Source organism: Conger conger, chromosome 15, assembly GCF_963514075.1.
Source record: "Conger conger chromosome 15, fConCon1.1, whole genome shotgun sequence".
Taxonomy (NCBI): Eukaryota; Metazoa; Chordata; class Actinopteri; order Anguilliformes; family Congridae; genus Conger; species Conger conger.
Genome location: NC_083774.1, coordinates 27,175,668 through 27,193,069, shown reverse-complemented (window position 1 = coordinate 27,193,069; position 17,402 = coordinate 27,175,668). Strand labels below are relative to the sequence as shown.

The 17,402-nt window shown below is 49.0% G+C and overlaps 1 protein-coding gene across 6 annotated transcripts in view; it reads left to right on the top strand.

Annotated features, from left to right (window-relative positions):
• wwp2 (WW domain containing E3 ubiquitin protein ligase 2) overlaps positions 1-17,402 on the top strand; it is a 52,716-nt gene that overhangs the window by 25,071 nt on the left and 10,243 nt on the right. For 4 of the 6 annotated variants that reach the window (XM_061221374.1, XM_061221378.1, XM_061221377.1 and 1 more), the window contains 7 exons: positions 3,256-3,430; positions 8,966-9,023; positions 11,665-11,746; positions 14,547-14,675; positions 16,003-16,081; positions 16,198-16,269; positions 16,590-16,678. In XM_061221374.1, the coding sequence (XP_061077358.1) occupies positions 3,256-3,430; positions 8,966-9,023; positions 11,665-11,746; positions 14,547-14,675; positions 16,003-16,081; positions 16,198-16,269; positions 16,590-16,678 (684 nt within the window). Of the gene's footprint in view, positions 1-3,255; positions 3,431-4,219; positions 4,234-8,965; positions 9,024-11,664; positions 11,747-14,546; positions 14,676-16,002; positions 16,082-16,197; positions 16,270-16,589; positions 16,679-17,402 lie in introns of those variants that run through there. The other 2 variants (XM_061221379.1, XM_061221375.1) reach the window with 2 other exon arrangements.

Genomic DNA, 17,402 nt, shown 5'->3' with positions numbered 1-17,402 from the left:
TGATTTGTATTATTACAAATCTCAAATTGTGGAGTACAGAGGCAAATAAATAAATGATGGGTCTTTGTCCCAAACATTATGGAGGGCACAGTCTATGCAAGTTTGTGTGCATGCGTGCGTGTACTAGAGCGTGTGTGCACACATTTGCAAGTCACTATTACTTTTCTAGCTGCATAGTCTTCTATTAATAGAAACTTTGCAGCTTTATTGAGAAGTGAGTAAAGAACATATTACAGAATTCCAACCTGTGGTTTTATGTCAATTACGGAAATGGGTATGCCAGCAGCAAAATACCAGAAAAGTGAAAAAATGCCTCACGAAACTGTCGGCATCCAAAAAAGGAGATTTATGAAGTTTCATTGAAGTTGCGAAAGCTATTGGTTTGCTTCTTAAAGAGAGGAAAGGCTGTTGAGTCATGCCATCTGAGAAGAAGCATAGAGCTAAAAGGAACTGGCAACTCAACACCAGATTCAGATTCACAGGTCTCTGAATCGCCTGGATTCTGAATCACCTAAATCGCCTGGATTCTGAATCACCTGGATTCTGAATCACCTGGATTCTGAATCACCTAAATCGCCTGGATTCTGAATCACCTGGATTCTGAATCACTTGGATTCTGAATCACCTGGATTCTGAATCACCTGGATTTCTCAGTCGGACCAGGCCAGCAGTCTGTCTCTGTCTGCTTCCTCTGCGCAGTCAGCCCTCTGGAGCAGGAACTGCGCAGCTCGACTGGAGGACTGCAGGGAGTGATCATTCAGGGAGCTCGTATTTATTTCACTGGATTTTCGGTTTTTCTGAACGAACAGCAGGGGTACATGGTGGACAAGGGAGGGCAATGAGAGTTTAAAAACATAACGCGAGCAGGCGTCTTATTTTTTCAAGATTAAAAACGGTTTATTTTATTTTAAGCAGCGCAGATGTGGATCGACAATTTTCAGTTTGGGGATGTAAACCCTTCTTTAAACGCCTGTGAGGAACCTTGCCCAAACCCACCGAATCATTCCAATTACTGCAGAATTGGCCAGAATTCGAGAATCCACAGGAACGCAACCAACACTGCCCACAGACCTCAGTCCCTTACAGAGAAAATATATAAAAATATATCACTGTATCAATATTTAGAAATGTATCAGATTACCATTAAGACTATTGTGTTTGCTAAAGTAAGCAGGGACCCAAGTTAAACAGCCACAGAAGATACTGGTACTGCTGCCTCCAGTGTAGCTATTGCTACTTCTACTGCTGCTAGTACTGTGAGCACTACTGCTGTAACATCTGCAACAGCTCCTGCTGCAGCTACTGTTACTACTGTGCTTCTACTGCTACAAGTGCTGTTAGCATTACTATACAATCAGTGAGCACTTTATGTATTTATTAGACATATTTTTTTTGGACTTATTGGTCTTCTGCTTTAGTTACAAACTAGAGGTTTGATGCGTTGTGTGTTCAGAGATGCTCTGCTGCATACCACTGTTGTAATGTGTGGTTATTTGTGTTACTGTCACCTTCCATCAGTCTGGCTCTGTTCCTCTGACCTTTCTCATTAATAACGCATTTTTCACAGCAGAAAAGTTGCTGCCAAATAATTTGCTGTTTAAACATTTGCATTGACAAGCTGGTGTACAGGTCTACCAAATAAATTGTCCAGTGAGTTTAGTTCTGCTATTAGCACGACTGCTAATGCCACTGCTATTACTATTGCCAATACTACTGCAACTACTTCTGCTGATAGTGCAGTTACTGCTACTGTTACTATTACCAGCACTACTACTGTTATTAGCACAACTACAACTGTTAGCACTACTACTAATGCTACGATTAGCACAACTACTACTGCTGCTATCACTATTACTGCACCTATTATTAGCGCGATTTCTACAACTACTACAGTTTTTTTGTACTTTCAAGTCAAGTTTGTATACTTCTTGGGCTTTCATAAGTTAAAAGGGTGTTTCTGGAACTCTATAGGGTGGGAAGAATATTGAGGCCTCCTCAGTCCTGCTGCGTCTGGGTCCATCAGCCTGAGAGGACCAATGGGAAAGGACACACCCAGGCCCCGCCCCCTTTTCCCCTTCTATGAGTGAGGCCTGCAGGGGCACTTGCACAGACTTTGATTTGATGAAATATAGACATGTATCATTAAGCCTTTCAGTCCCAAGCCCAATATGACGTGGCTCCATTGTGTGTGTTTTTGAGAAAGTTGAGAAAATGTTGTACTGTTTTAATAGGGACTCAATAGCGTAGCAGTCATTTTGATTGGTTGAAAGGGTATGAGGTTGAGAGGGCCATATGGCAATCTTGGGACTGAATGGGTTAACAAATGTTTAATGACCTTTTTTGTGAAAAGTAAATGCAAAGCTAAATTGTCTCCCAAGCAGGGAGCCACACCTTTCACTGATGCTTTCAGCTTGGCTCATAGATAGACTTTTCTTTTGTCAAAAGACCTCATAAGAGGACAACTTATAGACAGACATAGGTGGTAAGGGACCGTACTGCAGGTACGGTGTGTGTCAGAGACGGGGGGGCGTGCTTCCTGCCGGTCACACACGGGCACGGTGGGGACTGGCATTCCTCCGGGAGCCCACGCTGGGGGCGGTTATTTCCTGAGACGCTGAGACCCTGTGAGTCCCCGGGGGTGCGGGTGTGTGGGGCGGGAGGTGCGGAGGCTGGACGTCACACTGCCACGGCCGCACCAGGTCTTTAGCACTGCCGGGTGGGTGTGGGCTGTGAGTCATACGGCCGATATAGTAATGCTATTTTGTCATTACTCTTGTGCGTAATCGGTGGGGTATTAAAGTCCTTTTCTTGCAATAATGAGGCAATTTTGAGTTTAATTCGAGTCGGCCCCTCCTTCCCTCCCTCCTGCTCTCTCCGTGTCAATTAAATGGTTCTTTCTTGGCAGGATGACTCGAGTCATTTTGCAAACACATGTTCAACAAATTATATACAGTATGTGTGCGCGTCTGCGTGTACGCACTGTATATGAAATGACTGCAAACTTGTACGTCCTTTCTCTCTCAATTTTATCTTCTGATTATTTATTTGATTCTGATTTATACCAATAAATACATCAATAATTCCTCCAGAATCCACATTTAATGAGGGATTTGGTGAAAAGTGGGACGATATCTCAAAATTGTGAGGGTCAGTGAAAGACTCCATCCCTCCTACAGGAGGTCTTTTGTCAGACCAAACAAGAAGGCATTTTAGCCATGTTCCATGTTGTAACGGTTCACCTCTCTCCCCCTGCAGGTGGGAGAAGCGTGTGGACCCGCGGGGACGGTTCTACTACGTGGACCACAACACCCGCACCACCACCTGGCAGCGGCCCACGCCCGAGTCTGTGCGCAACTATGAGCAGTGGCAGAGCCAGAGGAGCCAGCTGCAGGGAGCCATGCAGCACTTCAGCCAGAGGTTCCTCTACCAGGTACACACACACACACGTGCACGCGCACACACCTGCACACACACACACACACACACACACACACACGTGCACGCGCACACACCTGCACACACACACACACACACACACACACACATACACACACTCTCACACACACACACACACACACACATACACACACTCACACACACTCACATACACACACTCACACACACTCACACACACACACACACACCTACACACACACACACACACACCTACACACACACACACACACACACACCTGCACATACACACACACCTGCACACTGCCAGAGGTTCCTCTACCAGGTACACACTCACACTCACACACACACACACACACACACACACACACACACATACACACACTCACACACACACTCACACACACTCACACACACACACACACACACACACACACCTACACACACACACACACACCTGCACACGCACACACGCACACACGCACTCACACACACACACACACACACACTCACACACACTCACACACTCACACTCACACACACACTCACACACTCACACACACACACACACACACACACACACTCACACTCACACTCACACACACACACACACACACTCACACACCTGCACACACACACACACACACTCACACGCACACACACACACGCTCACACACACACGCACACACACACCGGCACACTGCCAGAGGTCCTTCTACCAGGTACACATGCGCACACACACTCACACCTGCACATACACACACACACTCACCAGCACATACACACACACCTGCACACTGCCAGAGGTTCCTCTACCAGGTACAGATACACACATCAATTCTGGCCCTCATATCCAAGTCCAGCCCTCGTTTTCTTTTCTCTGGGGTAATTAACTGAACAATTAGTGCTACTGATCGCCTGACTCCCTTGTAAAGATAAGGTGGAAAACCAACCGTTCTCTACCCTGGATGACTGTCATGCCTGGTGTATGGTGGGTTTAAGGTGTTCTCTATCAGGTGAAGAATGTAGATTTATCACACTGCAAAATAAGCCTGTCAGAAGTGTTTTAGTGTTTTGAAACTTAAAATCATATTTTTTCCATCAAGTAAAAAATGTGTTTTTTTTGTGGTTTTTTTGTGTTATTTTTACTAAGTTACTCAGGTGAGAGCAGGGCATTCTTGTTCTCCCTTGAGGACGTGAGTGTTTGCCTCTGGCACCCCAAAACTGGCTCTAGAAATGTTGGGCATTGCGGTGAATCTATGTCAACATAAATCTGCAGTGAGGTCCATATGTATTTGGACAGTGGTACAATTTACTTTGGCTCGAGTCTAGTTTTGATTCTAGGCTTTTGATTGATTGACTTGCAACCTGTTATTGGCGTTTGTCAACATGAAGACCAGAGTTGTGCCGAGGACAGTCGAGGAACCCATTAAGAAGAAAGAGAGCATTGGTGAGCTCAGTAATCGCAAAGGACAAATTCTCACCATAATGAAGAAAAACCCCCAAAAACACCTGTCCGACAGATCTGAAACACTCTTCAGCAGGCAGGCGTGGATGTGTTAGTCACTACTGTCTGCAGAAGACTTCAGAGGCTAGTGGTTTGCACTGCACAATGCAAACCTCTAGTTTGCTGCACAAACAGAATGGTTTGGTTACAGTTTGCCAAGAGGTACCTAAATGAGCCTGCGGAGTTCTGGGAAACCTGTGGACAGATGTGACGAAGATTGACTTGTATCAGAGCGATGGTAAGAGCAACATGTGGAGGCTAAATGGAACTACCCAAGTGTGAAACATGGTGGTGGGGGTGCTATCGTTTGGGCAGGTATGGCTGCCATAGGTGCTGGCTCACGTGCCGTCATTGATAACGTAACCGCTGACAGCAGCAGCAGAATTACATCTGGAGTGTACAGAAACATGTTATCTGCTCAAGTTCAATCAAATGCCTCCAAATTCATTGGACAGTGCTGCATCCCACAGCAAGGCGATGATCCCAAACATGCTCCAGTGCTCTCTTTCTTCTTAATGATGCTCCGAACAGATCGTCTTTCGGCAAGCCTGCTATCTGTCCTTTGTCTTTCACCGTTATTTTCTTATTTCCCAACCTCATAATAGCTTTGTTGACTTTCATTGGCACAATTCATTGGTTTGTCATCATGTTGACAAACCCCAAAAACAGACTCCAATGACAATCAACACCCTACAATCAAGTTTAGATAGTGAAAGCTTTCTTATACCTCCACTAAGGAAGCAATTGAATACACCGGACTAAACAGAAACGGAAGAAGCCATCTTTTTGCCCCCCTACAGAGACCGTATAAAAAGAGATATAATTCCTACACTAATCGCCCAATATGGATGCAAATACCCTCAGATTAAAGATGACCATCTGCTCTTTAACCTCATATTAATTTCTAATGTGCTTAAGTACAGAGCTAAAAGAACAGAAACTGCGACACTGTCCAAATACTTACAGACCTCACTGTACATCTCTCCAACACACACATACTCACTATAGCTCTCTCACACTCCTACAAAGACACTCTCACTGTCTCTCTCTCACTCTTGCACAAACCCACACACTCAGCTGCTGTCACACAGTCTCTGCTGAAGGACTGTATTGTCTGGTTACAGGTGTGTGTGAGCTTGTTAAAGCGTCTGTGTGTTAGAGCTTGTTAAAGTGTGCGTGTGTGTGTGTGTGTGTGTGTAAGAGCTTGTTAAAGTGTGTGTGTGTGTGTGTGTGTGTGTATGTGTATTTGGGTGTAAGTGTGTGTGTATGAGCTTGTTAAGGTGTGTGTGTGTGTTAGAGCTTGTTAAAGTGTGTGTGTGTGTGTGTATGTGTGTGTGTAAGAGCTTGTTAAAGTGTGTGTGTGTGTGTGTATGTGTATTTGGGTGTATGTGTGTGTGTAAGAGCTTGTTAAAGTGTGTGTGTGTGTGTGTGTGTGTGTGTGTGTATTTGGGTGTATGTGTGTGTGTGTCTAAGAGCTTGTTAAAGTGTGTGTGTGTGTGTGTGTGTGTGTATTTGAGTGTGTGTAAGACCTTGTTAAAATATATGTGTGTGTGTGCATGTATGAGGGGGAGAGGTGGACGTGGGGGTGTGTACGTGCGGTAAAGAGAAAGTTTTGTATGTTCAGTAATTGTTGCTCGTTAGAAACTCCTGAGAGAGCCTTCCAGAGTCATTAACTGCCATTTCCGGCCCCCTCCCCACACCCCCAACACCCTGGACCCCCGGCCCCAGCCTCCAGCCCACACCCCACTTAATAAGAGCCCCCCCCCCCCCAAATCCGGGAACCTGGTCCCCCCCACACACGCACGTCGCCCGGGGCTCACACAGAGAGGCCGCCCGCTTTACCTGGAGAGAACTCAAACCTGGCGAGCCTGGCGACCCTGCGTCACGGCCCTGTCACGTCTCAGGCCACAGCTGTTTCTCATCTGAGGGGGGCCAGGGGGCCCCGATTCCGGGGGTCCGGGGGTCTGCGTGATGTGTGTGCGTATCTGCGCGTGTGTGTTTAGGTCTGTGTGTGTGTTCACAGGTGTCTGCCTCAGGTCTGTCAGAGTGTGGTGGCTTTCAGACGTGTGTGTTTGTGTCTGATTGCTGGATTCCTCTCGCCCGAAACAGCCCAGACGGGCGGGACGGTGTGTTCGGCTGGCAACGCAAGCCAAAGAACCGGAGCTGTCTGTCCCTCTCTCTAGCCATGCCTCTCTCTCTTTCTTTCCTTCTCACTTTCTTTCTGTGCCTTTATCTGTCTCTCTGTCTCTGTCTCTCTCCCTCCCTCTCTTTCTCACAATATCAATTTCTCTTTCTCTATTTTTCCTCCTGTCCCTCTCCCCTCTCTCTTTCTCTCTCCCTCCTTCTCTCTCCTGTGAGTTGGTTGTTAAGTGTAGAGGAAAGGAAGGGTGATGTAATGCCTCTGTGTCATTATTTATTTTGACCTTTTTTAGTGGTAGGAACTCAATAGGGCGGGTCTTTAAATGGGACGGGTGACTGACTGTGACTGAGTGAGTGAGTGACACGCCCTGTCCTGGGAAGGGGGGAACCCACCCCCTCTCCTCCAAATTGTCCTTTTCACATTTGTTTCAGAGAAGCACAGAGCTGAGCTTATATTATCAGGTGTGTGTGTGTGTATTAGCCAGATATCTGTCAGTCTCTGTGCAGTACAGCTCAATACCCTGTGGAGAATACTACTGAATATGGAGCAGTGGTCAGCGCAGCAGTGTGGAGCAGCGGCCAGAGCAGCAGTGTGGAACAGTGGTTAGAGCAGCATTGTGGAGCAGTAGTCAGAGCAGCAGTGTGGAGCAGCGGCCAGAGTAGCAGTGGTTAGAGCAGCATTGTGGAGCAGTGGTCAGAGTAGCGGTGTGGAGCAGTGGTAACGGTGATGAGTGTTTTTGTTATGCTCCTATGCTGCCCCTGTGTAAATATGTGGGGGTAACTCTGTGTCCTAATGTCTGTGTTGGAGATCCTTTTTCCATAATGTGGTCTACAGTGGCGCTGAAAAGCAAATAAGTGTCAAATGAACCCAACAACTCCTGACTGCACCAGTGTTCTCTCTCACTCACCCACTCATTCACACACACACACACGCACACACACTCACGCACACGCGCACACACGCACACACACACACGCACACACGCACACATACACACACGCACACACTCACACGCACACACGCACACGCGCACATACTCTCCACAAACGTATACAAATAAAACACGGGCATACATATGCGCACACTGCAAAAACACACACACATATATATTCACTCTATACACACCACAAATAAAACACACACACGCATACATGTGCACACACTAAAAAACACACTAGAACTACACACAGACCCCCCCTTCCACACACACTCACACACACACTCACACACACACACACACACACACACACACACACACATACACACACAGACCCACCCCCCCCCACACACTCACACTCACACACACACACACACACACACTCTCTGTCCGTGTTAGCGCAGGCTGGGTAAACGGCAGTGTTCCTGCACAGGGTGAATAAAGGTGCTTTTGTAGGGGGGTAGGGGTGCAGTCTGGGGAGCTCATGAATGGGTCCTCAGTTCGGCCGACATCGCGCCCCCCTGCCTACTTTCACAGCACATTTAGAAGGGGCGGGGCTTTTACGAGGTGGGCAGGGACGGGGGCGGGGCCGGTGATCTCACTGGGCCGGCCGGGCTCCGTTCTCTCTTAAGCGTGTGGTTTTTTGGAAAGGGGTGCGAGCCGCCACTCTGTGCCTGCTTCAGTCTCCCGGGCCAGGGGAGCAGAGGAGAGTCCGCCTGCCCTCCTGCAGGGGTGCCCCCGAAAAACCCAGGAACCCCCTCAAAACCCCAACGGGACACCCTGACTCTCGTTCAGGGTCATGTCATTTTTTGTTTTGATTTACTGGTTTTCCGCGACTTTGGCGGACGGACGCGGTTATGGCAGCGTCGCAGCTGCGGAGGGAGGAGAGGAGAAAGAAAGGATGAAGGAGGAGAGACGGGGCTAACGAGACGGGTGTTCTCTCTCTCTATCTCTCTCTCTCCCCCAGTCCTCCGGAGCTCCTGCTGTGGAGAATGACCCTCTGGGTGCTCTGCCTCCAGGATGGGGTAAGTGTGTCTCTCTCTCTCTCTCTCTCTCTCTCTCTCCCTCTCTCCCTCTCCCTCCCCCTTCCTCTCTCCCTCTGTGTCTCTCAATTCATTTTCAATTTCCAAATGCTTTATTGGCATTTTGCTATTGTCCAATAGCAAAGCTTTATACGCAATCATATAATTTACAAAAAACAATAAACGTATTAACAACAATCTCTCTCTCTATATCTCTCTCTCTCTCTCTCTCTTTGGTGAGTTGATGATTTGCTGGTTTGAAAGTGTTGCACAGTGAGTTCATATGTTGCTGGATCACGGCGTCCTTCTCTCCTTCAGCTCTCTCCATTCCTTTCCACTCGTCTTTTCCTCCTCTGTTCAGTCCACCCCTCACCTGATACACAGGTCAGGGAGGGAGGGAGAGAGAGAGGGAGGGAGTGAGGGAGAGGGAGAGAGAGAGAGGGAGGGAGTGAGAGAGAGAGAGAGAGAGGGGAAGGGAGGGAGGGAGGGAGAGAGAGCCAGACAGAGGGAGGGAGGGAGTGAGTGAGTGAGAGAGAGAGTTGGAAGGAGAGTGAGAGGGAGTGGATATGACAGGTAATGAGATGGGGAGTGAGAGAGGGTGAGAAGGAGAAGAACAGAGGAAGACGAGCAGGAAAGGGAAAGACGAAGAAGAGAGGTGGAGGGAGGGAGAGGAGGAGAGGATGAGGCGTGTTTTTGGCGTGCCAGTGCAAGTGTTGAAATGTGAAGCGGACTGGGAGGCTTTGAGAAGCAGCTGTGCTGCGCTGGGCATGGAGCTCTCTCTGTCTGGGGGAGCCACTGGATCACATCGCCCCACACGAGATCCCTCCGCCACTTCAGCCCTCCTTTTCCTCTGTCCGTCTGACGTTTACTGTTGGCCACTGGAGTTTGCCACTGGAGTGGGACTTTGCAAAAAAGGGTTTTTTAAAGACTGCGAACATGTATGCACACACACACACTCACACACACACACACACACACACACACACTTTCTGGCCATGGTCGCGTTGTGGCGGCTATAACGGTTTCCCCTTTTTCAGCAGTTTCTTTCTTTTTCTTTTTTTTCCCCCCCCAATTCATGTATTTCTGAATCCGTGATGTGGTCTCCCTTTCTCTGCGGAGGGAGAGAGAGCGAGGGGCAGATGGGGGAAGGAGAGAGAGAGGGAGGGAGGGAGGGAGAGAGAAAGAGAAATGGGCTGCTGTCAGCAGTGGGCCTCGTTTGAGCTGCAATCTGAGCGCTACTGTTCCTGCGCTCCCCACACACGGCCGCTAATTACAACAAGATGTCCGACATCGCTGAGAGAGGGAGGGAGGAGGGAGGGAGGGAGGGAGAGACGGAGGGAGGCAGGCAGGGAGGGAGGGAGGGAGAGACGGAGGGAGGGAGAAGGGGGGGTAGAGAGAAGGGGCAGAAGAACAGGGTGGGGGCAGGTAACCTCTGATGGCTAGAAAGGCCATCAAGAGTACACTCACACATACACAAGCATGGATACGCATTAACACGAATGTATGTGGAGACCTGCACACACACACACACTCTCTCACACACACACACACACACACACACACACACACACTCATACTCTCATACTCACACACTCACACACACACACACACACACACACTCTCACACACACACACACACACACACACATTAACACAAATGTATGCACTCATATAGGCACGCATACGTTCAGCCCGTTTCGCGGAAGCATGTGTACATAGGCAGGTACGCACATCTGAAATGTAATTATTATGATTATTCTCAAAACTATAATATTCCGATTTCTGGGCCGCTCCCTCTCTCAGGAATGGGTTGACGCTGGTGGATATTTTGGGAGCGTGTGCGAGAGAAATGCCACAGCAACACGTCAGTTTTTGAGCTGCTCTGTTAAATTCAGCATCCAGCTCCCCAGACTCAACCCCCCCCCCCCCCCGTTGCAGCATCTCAGCTCCCCTCCCCACCATCAAACGGCAATATCATACACGACAAAACACAAGTCTCCATGCCAAAATGCCAGTACATAGGCCACAATGCCAATGTACACACCAAAACATCAGTGCATATGCTAAAACAGCAATACACATGCCAAAGCAATAGAACACACACCAAAAACGCAGTACACATGCCAAAACTGCTCCAATTCAAATGCCAAAACAGCAATGCACTTGATAACCTTGCCTTTTGGCTCCTATTGGCTGCTTCAGGAAGATGAACATGCCCTTCAGGAGAAATTTCAAACATGTGAATGTTAAGATAAGAATAAAAGGAATGTGTTTCTGCGTCTAAAAATATACGGGATTTTGCGAGTGACCAGCCGTCGTAGTCTTCACCGGGAGGCGTTGGCACTATGCAGACCCGTGTTTTAGCGGGAGGGGCCCGGGAAAAGCCTAACGTTACAGCGGCTTAGGCATGGAAGTATTGCCTCTGTAAAAGGAGTACGAATGTAATGGATTAGGATGACGTGTGTTTGCGAGGTGAAGTTGTGCAACGTTTGTGATTTGTTTGCGAGGTGATGTTGGTGACACTTTATGACGTTGGCGAGGTCGTGTTTGGGAGACGTTGCAGCCTTAGTGTGATGTTTGTGAGGCCTTGTCTGTGATGAAGGTGTTGCTCACGCAGAACTCTTCTTCTGTTTCCTCTGTGCAGAGAAGAGGCAGGACAATGGGAGGGTGTACTTCGTCAACCACAACACCCGAACAACACAGTGGGAGGACCCTCGAACCCAAGGGTGAGACAGCCTGGCTGTGTGTGTGTGTGTATGTGTGTGTGTGTGTGTGGGCATGTCTGTGTGTGTTTGGCTTTGCAGTTTCTCACTCATTCCTCAGTGTCGGTTTACACTGGGCTTCATAGTGTTTCTGTGCTTTTTGAAGAACATTAGCAGGCTGTTTGGGCAGGCTGTTCAACCCATATATTTTGCAAGTGTACCCAACCCTGTTCCTGGAGATCTTCTGTCCTCCGACTCTAACAAGCACGTCTGATTCTAATAATTAGCAGCTCAAGCCGCGTGTTTTGTTTGGGTTGGGGTGACAACCTACAGGGCGGTAGACGTCCAGGAACAGTGTTGAGCAGCCCTGGTCTAGAATCTTCCACACGGTGTCAAGCCTGGACTAGAACACAGCAAGAACAGCATCTGCTACATGTGTTTCACCCCAGGGAGTGAGCTGAACATTACAGTGCTGATGGGAGCTGTGGATAATAGCATGTCTATGGGAGTATTTGTGGGTAGTGGTCTGAATATGGATGTATGTGTGGCTATTGGCGTGATTATGGTAGTTGTTCAATGTTAGCGTGATAATAGTAGCACTTGTGGCTCTTTGTGTAATTATGGTAGCATTTGTAGATTAGCATGATCATGGGAGTATTTTGGGACATTAGAGTGATTGTCGGAGTATTTGGTGACATTAGTGTGATTATGGGAGTATGTAGGGATATTATCATGATGATTGGAGTACTCTGTGACATTTGCCTGAATATGGGAGCATTTCAGGATATTAGCGTGATTATGGTAGCGTTTGTAGGTATTAGTGTGATACTACCATGCTTATGGGAGTCATTGTGTTGTCAGCATCATTATGGTAGTGTTTCTGAATATTAGCGTGATTGTGGTAGTATTTGGGGATATTAATGTTTTTTTTTTTGTTTTTTTTTAAACGAAAAAAAACAAACAGAACAAAAGTAGCCTTTGTATTTTTTTCTTTAAAAAAGCTCCGTGGCCAATTCCCATGGACATTGTGTAATATGCAAGAACAGCCAGGTTCCAGACAGCATGAGCCTGTGAGCTCCAAAGACAAGCAAACACGTTATCACACTGTGCTCACGCAGACTGACTGAAAGATGAAGCTTTATCCCCCCCCTGAGTCAAATATTCACAAACAGAAAACAGTCCGTTAAATCCGGTAGTGGGCTCTTTATAAGAGAGGGTCTGTTTAAAAACAGCTAGAAGCGGAAACGCTCATAAAAAAAAGGGAATGTTTGCTTTGCGCGTGAAGCGATTCCCTGCTACGCCGTGATTCAACGTCGCAAACCAGCCCACGACCCTCACTCCTAATGAGGCACATAATTAGGAATGTCCCCAAATATTTTCAAAAATAAATATTTAGCATCCTGAAAAGGGACACTTTCACCAAAATGTATAAAAATAATATATTAAATGGTTTTTCGTTGGTGGGAATGTGTTTCTCACATCTCCTGCCCTGCCCGGAGTGGGAGCCGGGTACTGATGGATGAGACGATGAGAGAGAGAGAGATCTGGCTTCCATCTGGATCATCCTCTCTTCCATCATGTGTGTACGACAGCCATTTTGCCAGTGGAAATATTCTCATTAGTCGTCTGACTCAACTTCTTTCACAACTAAAAAAAAAAATAAATAAATACAATTTCTGCCACTCCACCCACAAAACCCCCCCGCAAAATATCACTTTAAGACACAGCGTGTTTTTAGGACCCCTTCAAGTTTGACGTCAATGACAGATATTCAAGGAAATAACCTCTCAACTAATCGCAGAACATGTATGCTTCCGAGTGCTCCGGGAGCTTTTAAAATGGCCGCCGTTATGAAGCGCGTTTTCCCTGGGACGGCCTGTCGGGAGCGGAGCCCGCCGTGGGCCTTCGAGCCGCCGCTCTCGGCCGAAATTCTCAGGTGAGGTGGTGTTAGGTGAGCTGCGGCATGAGGAGAGGTCACAGGTCAGGGGAAGGGGTCAGAGGTCGGGTGGAGGCAGTAAATCCCGCGGTCTGCGGTTCGTCCTGGTTTCGCCCTGGGGGCTAGTGGCGCTTGCTCGCCGGCTGAGCTCAGAGTTTGACGTCCCTGTTGGATACTGCCAGGAATGTCCCTCTCAGAGTAACATGGGGAAGTCAGCTGTGCCAGTTACTGCACACACGCCTTTAGCGGCGGTTTTTTGGGGGGGGTACGTGCAGGTATAGTACGTCTGGTGTAAGTACAGCTAGCATCTGTTAAGTGCAGGTATGGTTTTTGGGATGGTGTAGGAAGAGTTTGGGGAGGGTGTATTTGCGGTTTGGGGAGGATGTAGGTATACTTTGGGTGTAAGTGTAGTTTAGGCATGGTGTAGGTGTGGTTTGGGCATGGTGTAGCTGTGGGCTCAGGTGGGTGTAGGTGATTTGGTGTGTGTCATTTGGGCAGGGTGTCGCTGTAGTTCTGGGAGGGCGTACCTGTGATTTGGGGAGGTTGTAGCTGTGGTTTGGCAGGGTGTAGCTGTAGTTTGGGCAGAGTGTAGCTGTGGTTTGGCAGGGTGTAGCTGTTGTTCGGGCAGAGTGTAGGTTCAGTTTGGACAGGGCATAGCTGTGGTTTGGCAGGGTGTAGCTGTTGTTCGGGCAGAGTGTAGGTTCAGTTTGGCAGGGTGTAGCTGTGGTTTGGCAGGGTGTAGCTGTTGTTCGGGCAGAGTGTAGGTTCAGTTTGGACAGGGTGTAGCTGTGGTTGGGCAGGGTGTAGCTGTGGTTTGGGCAGGGTGTAGCTGTCGTTTGGGCAGGGTGTAGCTGTGCTCCGGGGCCTGACTGCGCGTTCTCGTGGCAGGATGATTCAGGAGGCCCCGCTGCCCCCGGGCTGGGAGATGAAGTACACCGCTGAGGGAGTGCGCTACTTTGTGGACCATAACTCCCGCACCACCACCTTCAAGGACCCACGGCCCGGGTTCGAGTCTGGGTAAATATCCGCTGTGGGGTTTACTGCCACGACCTACTGCCTCATGGTGCAGAGACCCCGCTTCTGTTGAACACACACACACACACACACACACACACACACACACACACAACCACACATACTCGCAGCAGACATCCAAACACACAAGCGCCCATATGCTTTCTGTCTTACTCCGTCTAATCAGGGGGATCGGAATGACGAGGGGGCACATTGTTTATCCATGGCGTAACAGTGACCGCAAAATCAATACGCTTGTCTCTGCGCGTACATGAATCTCTTAAATCTATATTTTTATACTGTTGCTTTAGCGACCTGATAGGTTTTCAAAAGTCCCTTCGACGTTTTAGGTTTGATATTGCGGGCTTGTGGGGGTAGAATAAGCGAGTCTGTTTGTTTAATCAGAGCGCTGTTTCAGCGCTCTCCCAACATCCTGACCGAGACCAAGTCTGGCCTGGCACCTTCCAGCTGGAACCGCCGCCGAACTATTAACAGGGTCTCACTCTCCACCCTCATTTCCTCTGTACTTCTCTCCCTTCCCCTGTCCCTCGCTCCCTCCCTCCGCTGAAGAAACGTAAATGCAGTGTGATGGCTGCCAACTGACTTACTGTGCAGCTCCGTAATTGCTTACCTCCACCGCAGGGCCCATCGCAGCTGTATACAGGGCTCCATACCTCAGCTCCATGACTGGGCCCATCTCAGGTCCTTACTGTGCTGCTGCATACAAGGCCTCAGCTTCATGACTGAGCCCATCTCTGGTCCTCACCATGCAGCTGCATACAAGACTTCAGCTCCATGACTGGGCCCATCTCAGGTCCTCACTGCAGCTGCATACAAGGCCTTAGCTCCATGACTGGGCCCATCTCAGGTCCTCATTGTGCAGCTGCATGCAGGGACTCCGCTCCGTGACTGGGCCCATCTCAGGTCGTGCAGCTGCATGCAGGGGCTCAGCACCATGACATTTCTATTGAATTCCCACATCTTCCCAAGCGGAATCTAAAAATGGGACTCTATTCCCAAAACGGGTGCCGAGAACAGCATTATTAGCAATAGCAGTGCTGTGTTGGTTAACGGGAAATTTAAGGTACTTTCGAGGGCGGCTGCCGATTGGGTGTGGAGTGAGCTCTGAAGAACAACACCGCACCCGTCTCCCGGGGAAATGACGGAGGACAGAGCTACTTGTGTTTCTCCTCTACAGACGGGTGCAGCGCCAATTCCCCATGAAATTATCTGGGTGGAGCTGTCTGTCTCTTTCGTTTCAGTAGATGACCTGTTGCTCTCCCTCTCTCTCTCCCTCTCCCTCTCTCTCCCTCTCTCTCTCTCTCTGCAGTACCAGACAGGGCGGCTCCCCAGGGGCCTATGACCGCAGCTTCAGGTGGAAATATCACCAGTTCCGCTTCCTTTGTCATGTATGTACTTCCTGTGCCACGCAGCTGTTTCCTGTGTGTTTAATGGTGATCTCTGTCTCAAGCTCTATAGCGGTATAACGGTGTGTGTACGTGTGTGTGTTCTCTTCTCTCTGCAGTCCAATGCTTTGCCTAGCCATGTCAAGATCAACGTATCGCGACAGACATTGTTCGAAGACTCATTTCAACAGGTGAGGTGGACAGACAGACGGATGCATGTGTTTATGTCCTTGCCTGAACTGAACTGAAATGGAATTGAACCCTAACCCAGTTGTCTGTGAAAGCGCATAATATGATGAGTCTCCCTCTATCTCTCCCCCTCTTTCCATCTCTTTCTCTCTCTCCCTCTACCTCACACCCTCTCCTTTCTCTCCCTCTGTCTGTCTCACTATCATACTCTCCCTCTCTCTCTCCTTCTCTCTCCCTCTCCCTCCCTCTCTCTCTCTCTCTCTGTCTCTCTCTCTCCCTCTCCCTCCCTCCCTCCCTCTCTCCCTCTCTCTCTCTCTCTCAGATCATGAACATGAAGCCATATGACCTGCGCAGGAGGCTCTACATCATCATGAGGGGGGAGGAGGGGCTAGATTATGGAGGCATTGCCAGGTGAGTCTCACCTGTGTGTCTCTGGGGCTCATCTCACCTGTGTGTCTCTGGGGCTAATCTCACCTGTGTGTCTCTGGGCCTCATCTCACCTGTGTGTCTCTGGGCCTCATCTTACCTGTGTATCTCTGGGGCTAATCTCACCTGTGTGTCTCTGGGGATAATCTCACCTGTGTGTCTCTGGGGCTAATCTCACCTGTGTATCTCTGGGGCTAATCTCACCTGTGTATCTCTGGGGCTCATCTCACCTGTGTGTCTCTGGGGCTAATCTCACCTGTGTGTCTCTGGGCCTCATCTCACCTGTGTGTGTCTGGGCCTCATCTCACCCGTGTGTCTCTGGGCCTCATCTCACCTGTGTGTCTCTGGGGCTCATCTCACCTGTGTGTCTCTGGGCCTCATCTCACCTGTGTCTCTGAGCCTTTCACCCACAGTGTCTCACTCCACCTGTTCCTCATCTCACCTGTGTGTCTCTCACTGTGCCCTGTGAGCGTGTGAGTTTGCGTCTGTATGTGTGTGTGTGTGTGTGTGTGTGTGTGTGTGTGTGAACGTGTTTGTGAGCGAGCTTGTGAGCGTGTGTGAGCCTGTGTGAGTGAGGAGCCTGTGAAAACGTGTGTGTGTGTGTGTGTGTGTGTCTGTGTGTGTGCGTGTGTGTGCGCGCGAGCAGGGTCAGTGTGGGTGTGTGTTCAGCGCTGGTGGTGTCCGCGTTGGGATCAGTGTCCCGCGTCTC